Genomic DNA, 23,010 nt, shown 5'->3' with positions numbered 1-23,010 from the left:
GGGTCTATCCACAAAGAAGAGCTAACAATTATAAATATTTATGCCCCCAACATAGAACACCGAAATATAGAAATCTATTAATCACAAACATAAGCAAACTTATTGATAATAATACCATAATCATAGGAAACTTTAATACTCCACTTACAACAATGGACAGATCACCTAGGCAGAAAATCAATAAGGAAACAATGGCTCAGGATGACACATTAGACTTAATAAATATATTCAGAACATTTCATCCTAAACCAGCAGAATACACATTCTTCTCGAGTGCACATGGAACATTCTCCAAAATGGATTACATACTGGTTCACAAAACAGCCCTCAACAGGTCAAAAAATCGAGATCATACCATGCATATTTTCAGATCACAATGCTATGAAACTTGAAATCAACCGCAAGAAAAAAATTGGAAAGCCCCCAAATACATGGAGGTTAAAGAACATCTTACTAAAGAAAGAATGGGTTAACCAGGAAATTAAAGAAGAAATTGAAAAATACATGGAAGCAAAAGAAAATGAAAACATTACAATCCAAACCCTTTGGGATGCAGCAAAGGCAGTCCTAAGAGAAAATACATGGCAATTCAGGCTTATCTCAAAAAGCAAGACAGGTCCCAAATATACAACCTAACCTTACACCTAAAAGAGTTAGAAAAGGAGCAGCAAATAAAGCCAAAAGCTAGTAGAAGAAGGAAATTAATAAAGATTAGAGCAGAAATAAACAATATAGAATAAAAAAAATACAGTTGAGTAGATCAATAAAACGACAAACTTTTTTTTGAAAGAATAAACAAAATTGATAACCCTCTAGCCAGACTTACCAAAAAGAAAAGAGGACCCAACTAGATAAAGTCATGAATGAAAAAGGAGAGAGAGATCACCACCAGCACCACAGAAATACAAACAATTATAAAAGAATACTATAAAAAATTATATGCCAACAAACTGGACAATCTGGAAAAAATGGACAAATTCCTACCCCTCACACACTACCAAAACTCAAACATGAAGAAACAGAAAATTTGAACAGACCCATAACCAGCAAAGAAATTGAATTGGTTATCAAAAACCTCCAACAAATTACAGTCCTGGGCCAGATGGCTTCCCAGGGGAATTCTACCAGACATTTAAAGCAGAGTTAATACCTATTATTCTCAAACTGTTCCAGGAAATAGAAATGGAAGGAAAGTTTCCAAACTCATTCTATGAAGCCAGCATTACCTTGATTCCAAAACCAGACAAAGTAAACAATCAACCAAACTTAAAGGCAACTGATGGAAGGGGAGAAGATATTTGCAAATGATATATTGGATAAAGGGTTAGTATCCCAAATCTGTAAAGAACTTACCAAACTCAACACCCAAAAAACAAATAATCCAGTGAAGAAATGGGCAAAAGACATGAATAGACACTTCTCCAAAGAAGACATGCAGATGGGGCACCTGGGTGGCTCATTCAGTTAAGTGTCTAACTTCAGCTCAGGGCATTATCTTGAGGTTCATGAGTTCAAACCCCACATTGGGCTCTGTGCTGACAGCTTAGAGCCTAGAGTCTGCTTCTGATTCTGTGTCCCCCCCCCCCGCCCCTCCCCCACTTGTGCGTACACACTCTTTCTCTTTCTCTCTCTCAAAAACATATAAACATTAAAAAAAAAAAGAAGACATCCAGATGGCAAACAGACACATGAAAATTTTTTTTTCTATATTAATAGAGATGATCATGTGGGCTTTTCTTTTCGTTCTGTTAATGTGGTATATTACATTGATTGATTTTTGTATGTTAAATTATCCTTGTATTCCAGGAATAGATCCCAGTTGGTCATGATGCATAATCCTTTTTTTAAGTTTATTTATTTTTTTGAGAGAGAGAAAGTACACACAAGCAGGTGAGAGGCAGAGAGAAAAGAAGAGATAGAATTCCAAGCAGGCTCCACGCCATCAGCGCAGAGCTTGATTAGGGGCTAAACTCATGAACTATAAGATCATGACCTGGGCAGAGATCAAGAGTTGGTGCTCAACCAACTGAGCCACCCAGGTGCCTCAATGCATGATCCTTTTAATGTTATGTTGAATTCTATTTGGAAATATTTTGTTGAAGATTTTTATATCACTATTCAGAGGGAATATTTGCCTTTAGTTTTCTTTTAGTGTCTTTGTCTGGCTTTGATATCAGGATAATTCTGGCCTCACAAAATGAGTTAGAAAGTCTTCCCTCCTCTTAATTTTTTGGGAAGAGATGGAGAAGGATAGGTATAATTCATCACTGTAGCCATTTGTTCTTGGGTAGAAAACCTTATTGTTAGAAGTGTTTTGGTTATTGATTAACTCTCCTTACTAGTTCTAGGCTATTCAGATTTTCTATTTCTTCATGATTCAGTCTTGGTACATTGTATTTCTAGAATCTTGTCCATTACATATGGGTTATCCAATTTGTTCGAGTACAATTGTACACAATACTCTGTTACAATCCTTTTTACTTGTATAAAATTGGTAGTAATATCCTCTCTTCTATTTCTGATTTAGGTTTTTGTGGGTTTTCTCTCTTTTTTCCTTAGTCAATCTATGTAAAAGTTTATCAATTTTGCTGATTTTTTCAAAAAACCAATTCTTGGTTATGTTAATTTTCTGTCTTCCTATTCTCTATTCTATTTATCGCCACTCTTATCTTTATTATTTCCTTCCTTCTGCAAGTTTTGAATTTAATTTGTTCTTCCTTTACTTTTTATTCCTGAAGGTATAAAGGTTGTTGATTTGACACCTTTATTCCTTTATAATGTAACTATTTAAGTTATAAATCTCCCTTTGGCTCTGCTTTAACTGCATCCCATATATTTTCATGTTGTCTTTGCTTTATATATTTGGGTGCTCTGATATTTCATGCATATATATTTATAATTCACCTAGAATTTATATCTTCCAGGTGAATTGACCATTTTATCATTATGTAATGTTATTTGCCTTGTGATACTTTTTGACTTGGGATCTATTTTGTCTGATAAAAGTATAGTGATCTCTGCCCAGTTGCTATGTGCATGAGATATCTTTTCCTATCTTTTCACTTTCAACCTATGTGTGTCCTTAGATCTAAAATGTGTCTCTTGAGTTGAAGATAACACAAACAAATGGAAAGATATTTCATGCTCATGGTTTGGAAGAATTAATATTGGTAAAATGTCCATACAACCCAAAGCAATCTACAGATTCAATATGATCCCTACCAAAATATCAACAGTGTTTTTCATAGAACTAGAAAAAATAATACTAAAATTCGTATCGAATCACAAAAGACCCTGAATAGCCAAAGCAACCTTGAAAGGTATTACAATCCCAGATTTTAATATATACTACAAAGCTGTAGTAATCAAAACAGTATGGTACTGACACAAAACCAGACAGATTGGTCAGTGGAACAGAACCAAGAGTCGAGAAATAAACCCATGCTTATATGCTCAATTAATCTATGACAAAGGAGGCAAGAGTATACAATAAGGAAAAGGTAGACTTTTCGGTAAATAGTGCTGTACAGCTATATGCAAAATAATAAAACTGGACCACTTTCTTAGACTATATACAAAAATAAACTCAAAATGGATTAAAGACCTAAATGTGAGATTTGAAACTATAAAACTAGAGGAAAACATAGGTAGTAATTTCTTTGACAATGATCTTAGCAACATTTTTCTAAATATGTCTCTTCAGTCAAGGGAACAAAAGCAAAAAGACACTACACTATGCTAAAATAAAAGACTTTTGTATAAGGAAATCTTCAACAAAATGAAAAGGCAACCTATTGGATGGGAGAAGATATTAAAAAATGATCTATCAGATAAAGGGTTAATATCCAAAAATATATTAAAAAAACCCCTATACAACTCAGTGCCAAAAACTTCAAATAATCGGAATAAAAATGGGCAGAGGAGCTGGATAGACATTTTTCCAAAAAAGACAGAGAGATGGCCAACAGACAACATTACTGGCAATGAGCATTATGAAAAATATGCTCATCACCAGTAATCAGTGGGGAAATGCAAACCAAAACACATGAGATATGACCTTATACCTGTCAGAATGGTTAGAATCAAAAAGACAAGAAATAACAAGTGTTGGTGAGGATACAGAGAAAAAGGAACCCTTGTGCATGATCGGTGGGAATGCAAATTGGTACAGCCATGGTGGACAACAGTATGGAAGTTCTTCAAAAAATTCCCCCCCCAAAAAAAAAAACCAAAACAAAAACACTAATTTGAAAAGATATATTCACCCTTATGTTTATTGCAGCATTATTTACAATAGCCAAGATATGAAACCACCCCAAATGTCCATAGGTAGATGAATAAAGATATGATATATATAATGGAATATTATTACTCAGTCATAAAAAGGATGGGATCTTGCCATTTGTGACAACATGGATGGACCTAAAGGGTTTCACACCATGTGAAAACAATCACAGAAAGGCAAATACCATAGGATTTCACTTATATGTAGAATCTAAAAAAACAATCAAAATAAACAAAAAGCAGAAACACACCCATAAATACAGAGACAAACTGATGGCTGCAATAGGAGACGGGGTTGGGAGGATGGGCAAAATGGGTGAAGGGGGGTGGTAGATGAAAACTTCCATTTATGGAATGTGTAAGTCATGGAGATGAAAGGTACAGCATGGGGGATTTAGTCAGGGGTATCATAATAGTGTTATTGGTTACAGATGGTAGCTACACTTGTGGTGAGCACAGTATAACATATAGACTTGTCAAATCACTATGTTACACATCTGAAACTAATGTAACTATTTGTGTCCACTATACTTCAATTAGAACAATTTATTTATTTATTTATTTATTTATTTTAATAATTTATTCACATTAGCTAACATACAGTGTATACAATGTAGTCTTGGCTTCAGGAGTAGTTTCCCATGATTCATTACTTACATTCAACACCCAGTGCTCATCTCTACAAGTGCCCTCCTCAATACCCATCTCCCATTTTCTCCTCAATGCCCCCCCTCCCACTCTCATCAACCCTCAGTTTGTTCTCTGTATGGTTTGCCTCCCTCTTTGTAACTTATTTTTCCTTCCCTTCCTCTATGGTATTCTGTTATGTTTCTCAAATTCCACGTGTGAGTGAAAACATGATTATCTGTCTTTTTCTTACTGGATTATTTCACTTAGCATAATACCCTCCAGTTCCATCCATGTTTTTGCAAATGGCAAGCTTTCATTCTTTTTAATTGCCAAGTAGTATTCCAGTGTGTGTGTGTGTATGTGTGTGTGTGTGTGTGTGTGTGTGTGTGTGTGTATCCATTCATCAGTTGATGGACATTTGGGCTCTCTCCATAATTTGGCCATTGTTGATAGCACTGCTATAAACACTGGGGTATGTGTGTCCCTATGAATCAGCACTTCTATATCCTTATCCTTTGTATAAATTCTTATTAGTGCTATTGCTGGGTTGTAGGGTAGTTCTATTTTTAATTCTTTGAGGAACCTCAGAGAATTCTGCTGTTTTCCAAAGTGGCTGCACCAGTTTGCATTCCCACCAACAGTGCAAGAGGGTTCCCCTTCTCCACATCCTTGCCAACATCTGTTGTTTCCTGAGTTGTTCATTTTAGCCACTCTGACCAGTATGAGGTGGTATCTCAATGTGGTTTTGATTTGTATTTCCCTGATGATGAGTGATGTTGAGCATCTTTGTATGTGTCTGTTAGCCATCTGGATATCTTCTTTGGAAAACTGTCTTCATGTATTCTGCCCATTTCTTCACTGGATTATTTGTTGAGTTCACTATTATTATTGTTCATGGGTGTTGAATTTGGTAAAATTTTATAGATCTTTGATACTAATACTTTATCTGATATGTCATTTGCAAATATCTTCTCCCATTCCGTTGGTTGACTTTTAGTTTTGTTGATTGTTTCCTTTGCTGTGCAGAAGCTTTTTATCTTGATGGGGTCCTAACAGTTCATTTTTGCTTTTATTTCCCTTGCCTTTGGAGACATTAGAAAAAAAATTTTTTAATAAAATAAAATGTGTCTCTTATGGACAGCTCATATATGTATCTTGGTTTTTTTTAACCCGTTCCACCAATCTATATTTTTCTATTGAGGAGTTTAATCCTTTTACACTGCCACAACTTTATAATTTCCACTGTGCTTTTTCTAGCCCAAGGGAGGGAACTAGGAACTGGCCCTGTTATAGACTGAATTTTCCCCTCTCCTGAATTCATAGGTTGAATCACTAACCCCCAATGCGATGGTATTAGGAATTGAGGCCTTTGGGAGGTACCAGGTTTAGATTATATAGGTCATAAAGGTGAAGAACTCATGATAGGATTGGTGCTCTTATAAGAGAATGAAGAGACACCAGAGCCTTTTCTATCCACCATATGAGGATATGGTAAGAAGGCAGCCATCTACCAAGTGAGGAAGAAGGCCCTGACCAAAACCCAACCATGCTGGTGACCTGATCTCCAGTCTCCAGAATTGTGGGAAATAAAAGTCTGTTTTTTAAACCACCAGTCCATAGTATTTTGTTATAGCAGTCTGAGATTAACACAAGCCACGTCCTCCTGACCTTAGTGCAGAGAATTGTGCAAGGATGTGAAGGGGCTGAGGCAAAGGTGAATAAAAACACCAGGAAATTTACTGCCATTCTGTGGCTTTTCCTTGATTGGGCATTTGCTTGGTTGCTGTAATCTTTAGCTGTTTTCCAGAGTACCTATAAAGTTATTTTAGTCAGTCTGAGGATGTTTATTTGATAATTCGGTAAGAGAATGAGGCCCAGGAGCTTTCTAGGGCAATATCTTGCTAACACTAACCCTCCTCCCCTTAATTCAGAATGTTAATTTTGAGAAATGAGGGATAATGTACACTGAATTCAAGTATGATACATCAAAGTGAGTATATTCCTTTACTTGAAAGTTTTGAAAGCTGATCACTCATACTGAATATATTTAATATTTTAATCATTATTTTATAAAAATACTTTGTTTCTAATTATTCATAAATTTGATTCCATGGTTCACTATGTTCACTGTCAAATATCCTGAAGTGCACATGATAAATAGCCAAGTTTCATGCCTAAGTATATATACTATACATATATACAGAGACATTCCTGAGCAGTTACAAAATATGGTTTTGTAATAAGCACTGTGTTTTTTCATATATTACAAATGCATTATTTCCTTGTGCCCAAAATGCAAATTTGCAAATTACATCCAGGAACTCATCAAATCTGCTAGATGAATTATGTAATTCAATTTGGCAAAATTTTTGCTCACAGCACAAATAGTTTTCTTTGGTTTTCTTGGATTCTGTTCTAAGAAGGAGGTAGCTGGAAAAAAGTGAAAAATTACAGGATATGATTCATAAAAATCCCACATCTTTTTTGTGTGCTTGTACATTCTTTTTTGAGGGAAAATGTTTTTGTCCCACAGCAATGATTCCTCTTCCTTCTCAGTAAGTACTTTTTAGTTGGAAAGATACCCATGCACAATATATCCAAGGTATTCAAAAAACAGGGTAGCCAAAATGAGAGAAAGATGCATGTCATTTAGCAACTAGAGGAACATGTAGCATATTCATTAAATCCCTTTTTCACCAGAAAGGAATGTGAAGCCTGAACTTTAACACGGCCACAGTATGTACTAGAGAGCAAAGAAATGAAACCTCAGCTATGTATGTTGTTGCCAAGCATTAGCCCAGATCTTTCACTCTCTGACATGTGATGAGTATCTGTTTCCCTGTCATGTTTTGAGAGACATGAAAATGATGCCCATGTAACCATATCCTCATTTCTAAGGTTCAGACAAGTGGAACTCACTGCTATTCCTTCCTCTTCATATTTGCTACCAACAGTGAGAGTAAGCACATATGACTCAAAGAAGGACTACCAGCACTGCATTGTCTGAGGTCGTTTTCAGGGGGTACAAGAAACACCAAATAATTAGGAGTAGTTACATCTCTGCAGATAGCATGAGTACTTGTAATTTCCTTTTCTCTCCTAAAGCAGTCTGCGAACTCTTATCATTGTAGGTTTGTGAAAAACTCTTATGGCAGTAACTCTTATTACCTGGAATGAGGAGTTCTCTTAAGCAGTGGAATGACCAGCAGTTTCAGAACTAAAGTGTTGATTTCATGCATATGAAGAATTCATGGAATATCAGAACTAAATGAAACCATAGAGATTAGATATCCAGTGCTCTCATTTTATAAAAAAGAGCCTGAAACCACTTTCAATATTGTCAGTGTGAAGGACCAGTTAAACTGTAGCACTCCTTTTCTTAAAAAAATTGTTTTAAATGTTTATTTATTTTTTGAGAGAGAGATAGAGCATGAGCAGGAGAGGGCAGAAACAGAGGGAGACACAGAATCCGAAGCAGGCTCCAGGCTCTGAGCTCCGGTGTGGGGCTCGAACCCACAAACTGTGAGATCATGACCTGACCCGAAGTTGGATGCTTAATCGACTGAGCCACTCAGGTGCCCCTAAACGATAGCCCTTCTGCCATAAAGATCAAGAAAACTAGATAAAAATTTCTTTCAAATGTATAGATAAATTCACCCAAGCCAGCAAAAACTCCAAGTATCAGTAAGGAAGAAGGCATCGAAAATAAGAGGGGCAGGTAGGAGAGATGATGTTGCCATGGGTTTAGGATGGCATCGCAGGGAGTGGCCAGTGTAAGTAACCCAAGGGTTTAGGTTTTAATACCTATGCAGAGACAGGAGACGAACACTTGGGACTTCTTGAGACAGCAAAAGGGAACTGAAAAACCCATCCTGCGCATACATGCTCACAAATAGGGAGGATCCTTGAAAGGCTGACCTGCTAAATGGTAGGGTAGACTAAAAAATATATGTATTTGCTCACTGACAACAGAATGACAAGGAAGCTGTAGTGTGTTTGTGGACACTGGGTGGGCAAAAACATTTCTCCTGATGATTTGTTAGCTTGCACATAGACTTGAGATTTAAATTCATATTAGTCATAAGGTCAAAGAACCTATAAGCAGCGGATGGAACATCAAAATGGTCCCACATAATAAAACCTCTGAGATCCTTCCCAGAAGAAAATTTGAAATTGCTCAAGAGGGATATGTCCTCAATCCAAGTGACATGGAATTCACACAGGTAAAAGCCCACTGAACATGAATTCACAATAAAACACTTTCAAAACAATAAATAAACCAATTTAAGCAATGCTTGAGTATTTGAGATCATAGAGAACTTAGACACCATAAACTAGATGTGTAGAACATTATTAAAATGCAAAACAAGAAGTCTGAGCAATAAGAAAGTAAGACACAAGAACAATGTAATATTGAAAAAGAAGTGAGCATATCTTTTAAAATTAATAATATGGTCTTTGAAAGTTAAACTTCATAGGATGGAAATGCATAAAATTAGACCTGAAAGATTGGAGGCAATTTTGCAGAGGGCAGCATAAAAAGACAATGTGATGCAAAAGGTAAAAGGAAAGTTTATGGTCAAAAAGTGCAGAGTGAGGCCTATCAGTATGGGTCTAATAAGAGTTGTATCCAATGAGAATTAGGGAAGAAGGAAATAGAAGATTGAGGGGCTATTATCAATCATAAATAACTTGGAATACTCAGAATAGAGGAAGGAGTTTAATTTTCAGATTTATGAAATACATTAAGTCCCTTACAGGATAAACACAAAGATAACTCTCGCAGATGATCTTAATATATCTTAAGAGAAGAAAAGAGATTACTTTCAAAATAACAGTAGACAACTACAGACATCTTGGTAGTTAAAGCAGAGGTGAGACTATGATAAAATGATGTTATCATTGTGCTGACAAAAATTAATTTGCAAGCTAAATTTTAATACTCAGCTAACATATTATTTGCAAGTGAGGCCCCCCAAAATAATAAATACAGTTCAGACAGAGAGAGTAGAACATTAACCACCCCAAGCCTAAAAGGAGAAAGAAATGGAGTACCTTTAAAATTATTGAGCAAAAAAAATTGGCAAACATAATGAAATCTCAGTAAATATTACTGCTTACTATAATTGTTGGAAACAGAAAATATTAATAATCTAAAGCAATAATTGTTATAAATAAAATCAAGGTTTAAAAGCAGCAGAAATAAATCCTATCCAATAATAATACACGATATAAAATAGGGTAGAGAGGAATCAGTGTAATTTAAGGCTCTTGAATTCTGTAAGGGGAAAATAGAGATGTATGATTGAGACTAAGCAACTTTAAGTCAAGTGGGCATTTTAATAATACGAGTAACCACTAAAATAATATAAATATAATGTATAGTTTTCCTAAAATAATAGAAGTATAAGGTTTAACTTTCAAAGCATTAAAGGGAAAAAAATAAGTTAAGACCATGAGAAGATAATGGTAGAAATGGGTCTGGAAACCAAAAGTCTGGATTTCTAGTTCTGCATTTTTTTCTCTGGGAATACTTTGGGAATACATCAAGCAAACTTGAATCTTAGAGTAAAAAAGATTTATATATACTTGGAAGCTTTTAAAATTGTTTTGGAAAGTTCTATATACCTGACTTGGCTTGATCTCAACAGAAGACAGTGATTTTGTAACACAGATTACAGTATGGGGCTCCAAACACTTTTCCATTCATTTTCCATGGAGCTAAAAGCAGTAGTGACCAGAAGGCACTATTTCATTGTATCTAGCAATCTTTTTATAATATTCACTAATTGCAAAGCAGTGCTTTTGACTGTGTCAAAAAACATATATGTCTATATATATGTATATATGTATATGTATAGACATATATGTTAACCATAAGAAAAGAAGTTAGAATGTATTTAGTTAAGTATGGGCTAAATTTTAAACTGGGGAAATTATGGGGCACCTGGGTGGCTCAGTCGGTTAAGCATCCGACTTCGGCTCAGGTCATGATCTCACGTCCGGGAGTTCAAGCCCCGTGTCGGGCTCTGTGCTGACAGCTCAGAGCCTGGAGCCTGTTTCAGATTCTGTGTCTCCCTTTCTCTCTGCCCCTCCCTGTTCATGCTCTCTCTCTGTCTCAAAAATAAATAAACGCTAAAATTTTTTTTTTTTAATTTAAACTGGGGAAATTAAAACTTCAAGGTGGCAGCATAGTTCAATGGCACAGAGACCCCCTATAAATACAGTCTGTCTGATGAGAGTGGTACAGTCTATCAGGTCTTGGGGTCTGATGAAAGCACTAAAAGTACCATTTATCAAGATCAATGCTTTAAAAAGTAAGAGGTTGGAAATTGTTTCATTAAAGGGCAAATTAAATAAAGCAGAAATTGTCATTGAAGAACATGATTATCTGGGACTTGATGCACCAGAAATTATAATTAACTGATTTTTTCAAAAGAAATAGTGACTAAAATGCAAATGATTACAATTTAGAAGGCAATTTCTAAGGGGTTTTTAGGATCTCTACAAATTTAATCTCCTCTTTCTAATTTTCAGCATTATATACTTTTATTTTATTTTATTTTATTTTATTTTATTTTATTTTATTTTATTTTATTTTAATGCTTATTTATTTTTGAGAGAGAAACAGAGACACAGCATGAGCAGGGGAGGGACAGAGAGAGAGGGAGACACAGAATCCGAAGCAGGCTGCAGGCTCCAGGACAGGGCTTGAACTCACAACCTGTGAGATCATGACCTGAGCTGAAGTCTGATGCTTAATGGACTGAGTCACCCAGGCACCCCTGTCAGCATTATATTCTTTTAATTGAATGTTGACATTAGGGATGGTAGACATTAGAAATGAAATGGCATTAACATACACCCTAAATCATATCAATGCTTTTGATAGATCTTTGCCCAAATCTTCCTGTGAATATAACTATATGTAATTTAGAGAACAAATATTTCTCATATGTATTCTATGTCTACCTCTATAATTCTATGGAGAAAGAAGACAGGTCATAATTTTTTAAAATCCTTAGTATCACACAATTCTAAACCCACATGTATTATCTGGTAATACTTCTTTTGTTGCTATGTAAGTGGGAGCTTTAATGAAATTTTCATTTCTTTTATGTAGACATATTGCCAATTTTCTCGCTATCCCCCATGCTATTATGAGAACAGTACTGAATACATGTGGCATATTGTAGGCATTCAGTGAATGCTGATTACATTGAATAAAATTGTTTGGATAGCAGTAAAGAAGATGGGTTTTCTTGTCTGGTAATTAAGCCTCAGTTTGCTCATCTATTAAATTACTCCTCTCACAGGAGTGTTTTAAGACTTAAATGAGAGCCCAGGTTAAGTGTTTAATAACTATTAATATATTTATTTAAAAAAATAAACAAGTAAAAGAAATGTTTAGCAAAGGAGAAAATTTAAAAATAGCATACTAGAAATATGGATTCTTGAAGGAAAAATCTCATCTATAACATGAATATAAAGTCTTCACATCTCATTAAATATTCATAAATAATTTATTAAAATTAATTTTATTCCATCATTAAATTTATTTACTTTATCACATCTTAAGGTTTTAAATATTAGTCTTTTGCAATAATTATTTTTAGGGAAAAAGCAAAAAATATATGTGAGACTGTATCAAACTTCACATGCCCTATATAAGCTTTCAGTAGGAAGTTAATAGTGCCTTTTTAAAATATACTAAGAACTCAAAAAATGTGACTTAATATAAGGTAAATGCAATCTTTATTATATCTCCAGCTTTTTAAATACTAAAAACAGGAATTCATTCACTTCTCTGAATCTTATTCCCCTATTCTTGTGACATTTAAAAGAAGAAGTATCAGTCTTTTCCAAAGTACTAATTAGGATATGTGGGTAATCATCCAATTATGGTCGACTGTGAGGACCATGGGAATTGATACTGATATTGATATTACAGAGCTGAGGAGAATTGCAATATTTGGAAGTACTTTGAGTTAAATAATTCCAAAAGTGTAAATAGTAAAAGTTCTTTAGATTTCTAACTGCAGACTTTTTTTTTTTTAATTTTTTAACGTTTATTTATTATTGAGAGACAGAGACAGACAGAGCTTGAGCAGGGGAGAGGCAGAAAGAGAGGGAGGCACAGAATCCCTGAAGCAGGCTCCAGGCTCCAAGCTGTCAGCACAGAGCCCGGCGCGGGGCTTTAACTCACAGAACGCAAGATCATGACCTGAACAGAAGCCGGACACTTAACCAACTGAGCCACCCAGACGCCTCAAACTGCAGACAAATTTTTAAAAATAATACAACACTCTGGGGTGCCTGGGTAGCTCAGTCAGTTAAGTGGCTGACTTCGGCTCAGGTCATGATCTCATGGTTTATGAGTTTGAGCCCCGTGTGAGGCTTTGTGCTGATAGCTTTGTGCTGTGCAGCTTGGAGCCTATTTTGGATTCTGTGTCTCCCCTTCTCTCTGTCCCACCCTTGCTTGTGTGCACTCTCTCTCAAAAATAAATAAATAAACTTAAAAAAAAATACAACATTCATTCTAGTTTTTCAATTGTACTCCCCTTTTTCAATTGTTCTTTTTTTCACCATGGAAACTTAAGGAAACAAAGGACCATGAAGTAACATTTGCTATTTGACAAATCTGATTAAACCAAAGGTGTTTACCACTGAGACCTACTCTACCCACTCATTCCATCTCAAGTTTACTTTCTCTTAGACAAAATACTACTATCTTTTCCCAGAAGGAATCCAAGCCATTGTCCACTGGAAACAGTTATGTTTTAGACTGTTAAACACTGCAGGGGTTTATAAAATACAAAAATAAGTATTAGTTTTGGAATAGATTTCAAGAGTTTTTGAAATATGTATTCCAAAGACATTTTAGGGTTATTGGCTAGATTAAAGAAAGATGTTGAAATAAGGAAAAAAAAAGTTTTGTAACTTGTACTTACTGTACAAACCTACCCACAATTACCAAATCCATTTAAAATGATAATTTAATAAAATCATAAGGTTAGCAAAGACTGAGCATATAGTCTATTCTGAATGTTAGTTATAGTTTTATAGTTAAAAAATGCTTTTTGTCTACTCTTCTTTGTCATATCATGTATGCCATTTGGACACAGATGTAGGTAAGGATTTAAGCCTATCTTTTACTATCTGTAACAATGGGTAAGTAAATGAGTTAATCTTTTCATGTTCCATGCTTTATCTGTGAATGGGAGTCTTAATACATGATGTAGGGGTTCATGTGAGAATACTATAATTATGGTACAGTGCTCAGTAGAGTAACAGGTACAAGTTTGGGATAACCAGTATTAGCTACTTTTATTTTTTATCTTGATCAGCACATTCCATTCAAACACTACTACGTTTAACCTACCTTTTTCTTCTTTTGTTAATTCTCACATTATAAAGGAATTTATTTGCAAAGAACCCTTTCACTTTTTGAAAGTGGAACACAGTAATTTATATTTTATTTACTCAATAAATATTTGACACATAATGGTTTTATTTCAAATAGCTTTTATTCACACTAGGACTAGAGGAAGTCTAATTCAGTAGAAAACACAAGACAAAAGGGGATCTTTTATCCTCTTCGAAAGAGAATCACAACATTAACAACATAGACAATTTGGAACACACCATTGAATTACCCATTCAGTATTTTCAAATACAAAAAAAGGAATCAGAAAGAAGGTAAACATTCCAGGAGCATGTTCAACAATGGTATTGTTATAAGGTATTAATCCTTTGTTAGATAATTATTTTTCACATCTGGGAAAATATCACTGGCAGCACAATTTTAAGAAAAGAAGTTTGGCAACATGTATTTTTCTCAGCAGCTCTGGATGACAGATTTTGGTGAACGCTAGCCAAAAAAATTAAGGGCAAAACCACTGTTGCACAGAGGACAACAAACTGATCTTATTACAGAAACAGATATCAGACCACAATAGAAAAGACATTTTAATTTTACACAAAGCCAGAAACTCCAGATTATTGGCATACACATCAACAAGCCTGGTCTAAAGTGTTTAATCATGAGAGTAATAAATATTGGTTTCCTGCCTGCTCTGCCCACTTTGTTTAAAAATATCAGGATATTTGCTTTCAAATGACAAAAAACTGATGAGGCTATAATCCACAAAATGGTCATTCACTTGTAACAGAATGCTTCTTATGCCTAGCAACCACTGAAAGGGCAATTTTATATAACCCAGCTGTTGTGGAGATAAGACACTGACATTGCTTACCTAGAAAAAGTTTGAGAAACTTAAAATTTAGAAAAAGCATATGGAGACTTTTATCTAAAAACAATTTTTTCATACCCAAGGAAGTGTGATTCCTCCTCAGATCTTAGAATTCTTAATTCCCAAGTTGTTTTATTACTTCATTCCTACTCAATTTTAAGTTAATAAAAGCAATAGCCTGAAATTGCTGCAAGATCTCTGTCAAGTGTCATAAAATGCCAACTCCAAGAAAGGGCACCACAATGAAGCCTAAAGGACATGACTACATTGTCCCACAAAAAATTTGATCCTCCTTATTTTATTTGATGTTGCAACATTTGCCTCTAATGTGCCTAAGGCCCAAACAGAAAAATAAAAGAAGTCCAATTTTCTTTGAATAGTCTGGAAATAATATCTTATTTCCAAATTATATTGATTTAAAATTACTCTTCAGCCATCTTTTCTTCAGGTTAGAGTTTATGCCGATGAGTCTGAATCATAAAGACATCATCCAAAGGGTAAGAAAAGTATATGTACAATCTTCTCTATGTGATAATGAGCATGACACAATTAGGCAGTAGCAATAATGGTGGAAAACTATATTTGACACAAAAGAAAAAATTCTGCATTAATAAAACAAAGTGCCAGGTCCAAAATTGTAGGCCAAAACACAATAACTGGATCTACCTTTTAAAATAAGTGTAGGAAAAAAGTCAAGTGGTTCCTGAAAAGGAAGAGATAAAAAGGAAGATAAAAGAGTATCTAGTAAAGTGTTTGTATAAATTGGCACGAATCAAAGTATACCTAGTGGTGTCTCAGAAAATAAGTTGCCAACGTTGTTTCTACTTACTAAACACAGAAATTTAAGAAATTACCCTGATAGTTTAGATATGGCAATTTGGCATTGGGAGTTGGACAATGGAAGGAGAGAAGGGTAAAATGAAATTATTGGTTAGAAAGACTGGCACGGTATGGTGAATTCACCATGTATTTGCTAAACATTCCAGTTAGAGAATTAAGATGGTTAGAAAAAAAAAAGAGAGAGAGAGAGAGAGAGAAGATGGTTTGAGAAATTGTTACAACTCCATTACTCAATCATTAAGATCAAGTCCAAAAAGCTCCAGGTCAATAGTCTAAGTTTCAACTGTCTGACCCAGCTATTTCAAGCATGTTTTAACTGACTCAGTTGTTGCATAAACCATTATATAAAACTAGCCATGTATATCATAAAAAAAAAAAAAAGGCTGCCGCTGATTTGGAGAAATCAAGTTCTAGAGTCCTGTATCCCATGTTCATCTACACAATTTATACTCTGGACCACATGACAAGCATGTTTTGTTTCATAAAGCATTTGATGAAGGAAAAGCAAGGTGTTAAGATGCAAGGGCTATGATTTTCAATGTAAATATGACAGGGAAAAGAAGTCACGCATAGGCACATATTTTAGTGACGGTGTTGATTTAGGTGATGTAATAATACTCGTAATACTTCATTCAAAAGGCAGTAAATAGTATAAAATACTGTTGGAGACCAAAATGTAATTGTGCCCTTTGGGAACACAAGAGATATTTGATGAAGATAACGACCATGCTGATGATCAGTTCTGAAGACAACAATAAAATGCCCCCATTTCTTAGTTTTAGACCATCTGGTTTTCATTTCTTTTGGAGGTGAAAACGCCCTCTTTATGGTATGGAGTTGAATCGGTGTTTTTCCCTATTTCTTATTTTTTTTTCATATTTTCTCTGCTAGTCTAGTGATTTCATTCCTGAAGCAGGAAAAGAATGTTAAGATAGATGCCACTAGAAATGACAATGTCAAACTCTGACAGAGTGGTTATTTGAAGCTCAGAATGAATTGCTTTTAAGATAAAAACCTTTGGTTTGTTTGTTTTGTGGCTATTAGACATTTAATACTTTCACTGAGACAAACTGAGTATAAACTTTCAAAAGATAAATACTAAGAAATACTTAAATAAACTGTCCTAAACATAGATGCTGCCATAAAAAATAAGTGTGAAAGTGCTGACTGAAATTTTCTCCCAGGAGACTGTCTTCATGGTCATTCTATTTTACTTCCATATGGAGTCTGTAAAGAAACCCAGTAAATCCACAAAGCTTTATGAATGACCTTTGGAAATATAAGAGTACTAAATTGTTAGGAGAGACCAGCCCCATAGTTTCTGAAATTGTGTGAGGAGACGTCCTGCTTTCAAATCCACTATGTTTGTTTGTCTGTTTTTTAAAGGTTTTAAGTAATCTCTATACCCAACATGTGGCTTGAACTTAAAACCCCAAGATCAAGAGTTGCCAGCCAGGTAGGTTCCTCTGCTATGTCCTCAGTGAGAGGTTTATGAGAGTTTTGCAAAGGGTTATAGTCAAAACTGAAGGCAAGATTTCAGTTCTTATGACTGGTAATGGAAATGTGATTTGTAATAGTTTTTCCTGTGTATCTCTGTTTTTCTCAAGAGCAGATTTCTATCTCTAATATTGATGTTGTAAATATGTTTAAAAATATTTCAAGATATTTCATCTCAAAATGTTCTTCCCATTTAGTAAGCAATAATTAAATAGCCTCTATTACCATTTGAGGTCCATTTTACTTATTATCCTAATAAAATTGTCTGTTTTTCAGACACTGGGTTGTACTATATAATTGAGAAAACTAACTTTCCTTTTGTACTTATTATCAAATATTATTAAAGTCCTAGAATTATTTGCTAATTGATTTCTCAAAAGTCATCATTTTTACTCATCATGTATGTGATCTATTAGATTGTGAGAAAGCTTATGTATTTAAACTTCAGAAAGAGAGTAGTTCTAATAATCTCTTACTATTATGAGCAATAAAAATTAAATGTATAAGCGGAGTAAACTATTACCAAGTGAAACCACCCTTTCAAAAAGTGCTGGTCTATTTCAAAAGAAGTGTTGATGTTCTCAAAAAGCCTCCACTCGGTCCCTGAGGAATACACTAGAGCTTGTAAGGGTATAATCAAAAAGCACTTGCAGTCTCTTCTTACAACTACATTCAGCTGTGATTAATCTTCTCCCTACCTTATCTCCCTCTCCATGATCCTAAAGACCCTAACTGCAACCAATTGGGTACCACACAGAAGAATGTGTGATTAACTCATTAATGTGTCATGTTGTAAATCTAAATAACCATGGAGGTGTCCTAGTAATTTGGCTTTATCAGACTGATGGCTGTGTATATTAAATATGTGGCAAAATTATTATAGGAAATGTTAGTAAATTAGTATGCTTGCACTATACTGTTTCATTTTCTTACTCAACATCTAAAAAATATCTGGGAAGACCGAAAGTAATAACTGAGATTTGTAATTATGAAGCTGAGTTTAGAAAGTCACAATTATGTTTCCAATTAAAATATGACATAACTTTCTTTTTAAGGGGGAGAGGTGTCTTTTTTTTTTTTATTAAAGCCTTTGGCTCCACTATTTGGTTTTCTGTAAGTAAGTCTCCTCAAGCAATTACAGAAAAATTGCAATAGCTAGCAAATATGATTGGCATCAATTTCTCTGAAAATATGATTTTTTAACAAAAATTCATTATTATTGTGAATCTAGATTGACCTTACCCTTATGCACTAAAACTAATTTTTACCTAATACTGAGTTACATTCCATTTCAGATTTCCTATTTCAAAGGGTGTCTCAAATTTCTAAGATGTTAAACCAAGTATTGAGCCATTTTTGTATATGTAATAAAAGTCTTTAAAATTAAAATGGTAATCCTAAAAAAACCAAATGCATGAAAAATATGGTCTGACTGTATAACAAAAGGGAGTTATATAATTCTACTTGAGTGAGATCTTTCATCTTTGATTTACAGGTTAGAGTCCTCTTTAACTAAAACCATATTGTTTTATATCTTTCATATCATGGCCTTTCCTAAAACCTTGTTTTAATTAAGGTTTCTTTCAGATTTCTGAATAAAAGCATGACAATCTTCACTTATGGCTTTAATATATCCTTTGACTTAGGAAAATATATAAAAAGAAACATCAACTCTTTCAAAAGCATTGTCAGACATTAAATACTGCGAGGTATTCTACATCAGTGTCTTTAGGTGTTTGAGTTATACATTGAAATAAAATTTTGGGAGGTAGGGTATAACCTACTTATATTTAGTAAATTGATTTTATTCTCAGAAATAAATGTCCTTTATTTTTAGCCTTTGACATTAAGGTAACATGTATGAAGGTTAAGTGTATTTTTGTTCCCCCCCTCCCCACAGGAAGGCACAACTTCATGGTTAACTCAATTCAAGGTGACTTCAAATAGGCAATGCCTTCATTAACACATTTCAAAGATCTAGAAAATTCAGTAGCATTCCTTCACCTCAGTGGTGTCAGAGTTAAAAGAACACATCAAGCCAAACAACTGTTAACCTGAAAAATAAAAATAAAATAAAATAAAATAAAATAAAATAAAATAAAATAAAATAAAATAAAATAAAAATAAATGAAAGAAAGAAAGAAAGAATCAAAGAAAGAAAGAAAGACTCAAAGCTCCTAAGTAATTGGGAAAATTATGGGTAATCTTTAGCTTTTCTATAGGAAGGAGGGATGAAAGGTAAAAAGAATGGATGTGATGGAGGAAATAAAATAAAAAGAGAACAAAGTTCTTGATAGATTTGGAACAAAGTAAGACCATCCTCTATGTAGCATATGCTTGAAGTGACTATCATTAGAGCAAGGGATGTAGGAGGCAGATAGAAGACTCATCCTCAAATACAGTTGAAATCTTCCATGTGTGAGAACACACAGAGGGAGGTTAGGGAAATAGGGTTATTTTCCTCAAGAAATGTGACATAAAACATCGCACCATTACATACAGTTTGTGAAGATCCTTTGGCATTTGGACTTTGAGAGACAGCATGGTTTATTCCATTGAACAAAGCCTCATCCCAGTTCCTCCATCTTGAACTCTTACGAGTAAGAGTTGAACCATGTGTTAAAGGCCAAAAAACAACAAAACAAAACAAAACAACCCCCCCTGCCCCCGCAATATGTCAAGAACTGCTATCTGTTCATACCCAAAAGCAAATCCTGTAAGCAATTTAAGACTGACAAAAATGCAATAAAAAAAACTGATCAGAATGTCAGGAATGAATATTTCTTAGGTTTTGCCCAAAATTTTGCTGGCTGTTGTAGCATCCACAATTAACAGTATCTAATGCTGTACTGGATGTTACTAGTTTAAACTTTGGGCGTGGGGGTGGGTCACTCAGCATATTAAAAGTATGCTGGAAGCAGTTTCTTCCAATCATGGTTTACTGTAACTTTAGACTCACAACGGTTATGTTTAAGGAATCTTTAATGCCTTTTCAAGTCCATCCAAAGAACAAGTGAAGCTGCTGTTCAGAATTTTGTGCCCAGTGTTTATGTTACATCGAATCTGTGCCACCCAGGCAGCAGACAAGACATGTCTGAGGGTGCTGGGTGGGGGGATACACAATGATGTCACACACAGGAAATATGGTGGGGGGGGTGTGCTTGGCACTTCACAAGGCTGGCTCCTCTTCCATAGGCTCACCAGCAGTTCTGTAAAAATAAACAGGCAATCAGAATACGGCATAAGAGTACACAATGACATTGTAGATTTTCATGCATAATCAAAGCTGATTTTTCAGCTCTCTCTAATGTTTATTTGTGTTATTCAGTTATCCATAAATAGAGTTTCTTTCCTAGGAAGTATAAACAAATGTCAAGTGGAAAAACATTTTAGATCCAAGCAATCATTGGAAATGTTCCTGTTTATATTAAAACATGTCAAAATATTTTATAAGTCTAGATTCTGAAATGTACATGTTTTGTGTCTAGTACAGTCCAATAATTTATTGAAAAAATTAACTACAATATTTTATTTTAGGAGCAATCACAATTATTTCCTATGGAACCAGTTTGCTAATGAGAGCAAAGGACCCATCTAGCTTCTGGAGGAGACTCACCAGGGCTCTAGTTTTTGCTTCTGTTCTTTCATAACTGGATTGGCTGCCTGCCGGAGGCATTTCAAATCAAATTCTGAATTTGATTAGTAAATCGCTGCTACAGACCCAACATTTTTACAAGAAATGCTCTATGGAAGTGTGTAAATAGTTTTTATTCGGCATCATCTGTGGGGTGTTCTGCTCAGGCAAAACCAAAACTAATTGCTTGGAAATTTATACTTGATATTTAAACTTAATTTAGTAACACTCTGAGGGTGTTTTAAGGCAAACTTTTAGAATGATTTTTAATTTAGTCAAAAGGACAGATTGTAGGAGAAATCCAAATACATGAGGTAGTTGGATTGTTGAGGAAGACTACTGGGATTTGAGACGCCGAGAGAAGTGAGTTTGAGTCTGAGCTCTGCGATTTGCTAATGTTGTAACTGCTAATGTTGCACTCCCATGAAGCAGTGGCTTCAGGTTCAAAACCAGAGGGAAAAAATGTTCCTTACAGAATTAGGTAAGGTTAAAAAAAAAGATACAAACTTGACTTGTAAACAATAAACACTATGAGACATTAGTTATTTAATACTTTGGATCTGTCCCTTTGTCATCTAACATATGCATACAATTGTGTGAATGGTTCAGAGATACAGAGTTATGCCTATGCTACCACAGGAAACTAAGGAAACAATATTTGGATGATGGTTCTCTTTGGATGGTGCAGTAATAGATAGGTGGTTTTCATTTTTTTCATATAGTTTATACTTGCCATGATTCTATGAGTTACTTTCATAATGGAAAAAAAATGCTATGTTTAAAACAAAGCTGCTCCTGAAGACAAATTAACTATTTAGCCATGTTGTTTTATACATTTATAAGGAAAATAAATCAAGATTTCTATGCATCTATAAATAAAGTAGTTGCCATTAAAAAAAATTTTTAGCGTTTATTTATTTTTGAGAGACAGAGAGAGAGAGAGAGAGAGAGAGAGAGAGAGAGTGCGAGCAGGAGAGGGGCAGAGAGAGGGAGACATAGAATTGAAGCAGACTCCAGGCTCCACTGTCAACACAGAGCCCGGCACGGGGCTCCAGCTCATGAACCGAGAGATCGTGACCTGAGCTAAAGTCGGACACTTAACCGACTGAGCCACCCAGGTGCCCCAAGTAGTTGCCATTTTAACTTAGTGTTTTTATAATATCAATGAGATGGTAATAAAAAGGATTTTAATGCATCCTCTAAAGCATGAGAAATATCAGATATTCATTATTTGACATTTCCTAAAGGGGTGCCAAATCAGTCCACGTGAGTACTAAAAAAAAAAAATCATTTCTTAGGAAGTTATAGCCTGTCCAAGAGTATACTGGATAAGGAGGTTGTGAGAAAGCATTTAGCATTGTTATATAAGATTAAAAAAAAACTATTTAAATGAGTCATACTCTATTAAAATCTTTCCAAACTAAAATTATCAGCATGCTGAGAAGAAAACTCTAATGGAAACTGAGTTTTCCTATTTTTTTTTAGCTTTATTGAGATCCAACTGACATACAACATTGTGTAAGTTTAAGGTGTAGAATGTGATGACTCGATACACAAATATATTGCAAAATGTTTACCACAAACACACATCTTTCACTTCATGTAAGTACCATCTGGTTGTTGTTATGGTAAGAACATTCAAGATTTAATCTCATAGCAACTTTCATGCATACATTACTGTTAATTATAGTCACCTTGCCTTACATTACATCCTTGGAATCGATTCATCTTATAAATGAAAGTGTGTACCCTTTGACCGACATTGTCCCATTTCCCCCAACTCCCAGCCCCTGGTAACTAACAATCTATTCTCTGTTTCTATCAGTTCAATGTGGGCTTTTTCCAGTTTTACTGAGAAATAATTGACATATA

General features: G+C 34.7%; 1 protein-coding gene across 1 annotated transcript in view; it reads right to left on the bottom strand.

Moving 5' to 3' along the window:
- Positions 1 to 20,498: 20,498 nt before the first annotated feature.
- The window catches only part of HDAC9 (histone deacetylase 9), a 742,193-nt gene continuing 739,681 nt past the window's right edge, over positions 20,499 to 23,010 (bottom strand). Inside the window, exon 26 of the mRNA XM_047094862.1 lies at positions 20,499 to 20,713. Within this exon, the coding sequence (XP_046950818.1) occupies positions 20,674 to 20,713 (40 nt within the window). The 3' untranslated portion in view covers positions 20,499 to 20,673. The remainder of the gene's footprint in view (positions 20,714 to 23,010) is intronic.

The sequence above is a fragment of the Lynx rufus genome, unplaced genomic scaffold (assembly GCF_022079265.1).
Source record: "Lynx rufus isolate CCGP_SWC_20201006 ecotype Redwood Valley unplaced genomic scaffold, mLynRuf1.p SCAF_4, whole genome shotgun sequence".
In the NCBI taxonomy this organism is placed as follows: Eukaryota; Metazoa; Chordata; class Mammalia; order Carnivora; family Felidae; genus Lynx; species Lynx rufus.
The sequence above is the reverse complement of the archived record's forward strand: the minus strand, read 5'-3'. Positions and strand labels throughout refer to the sequence as shown.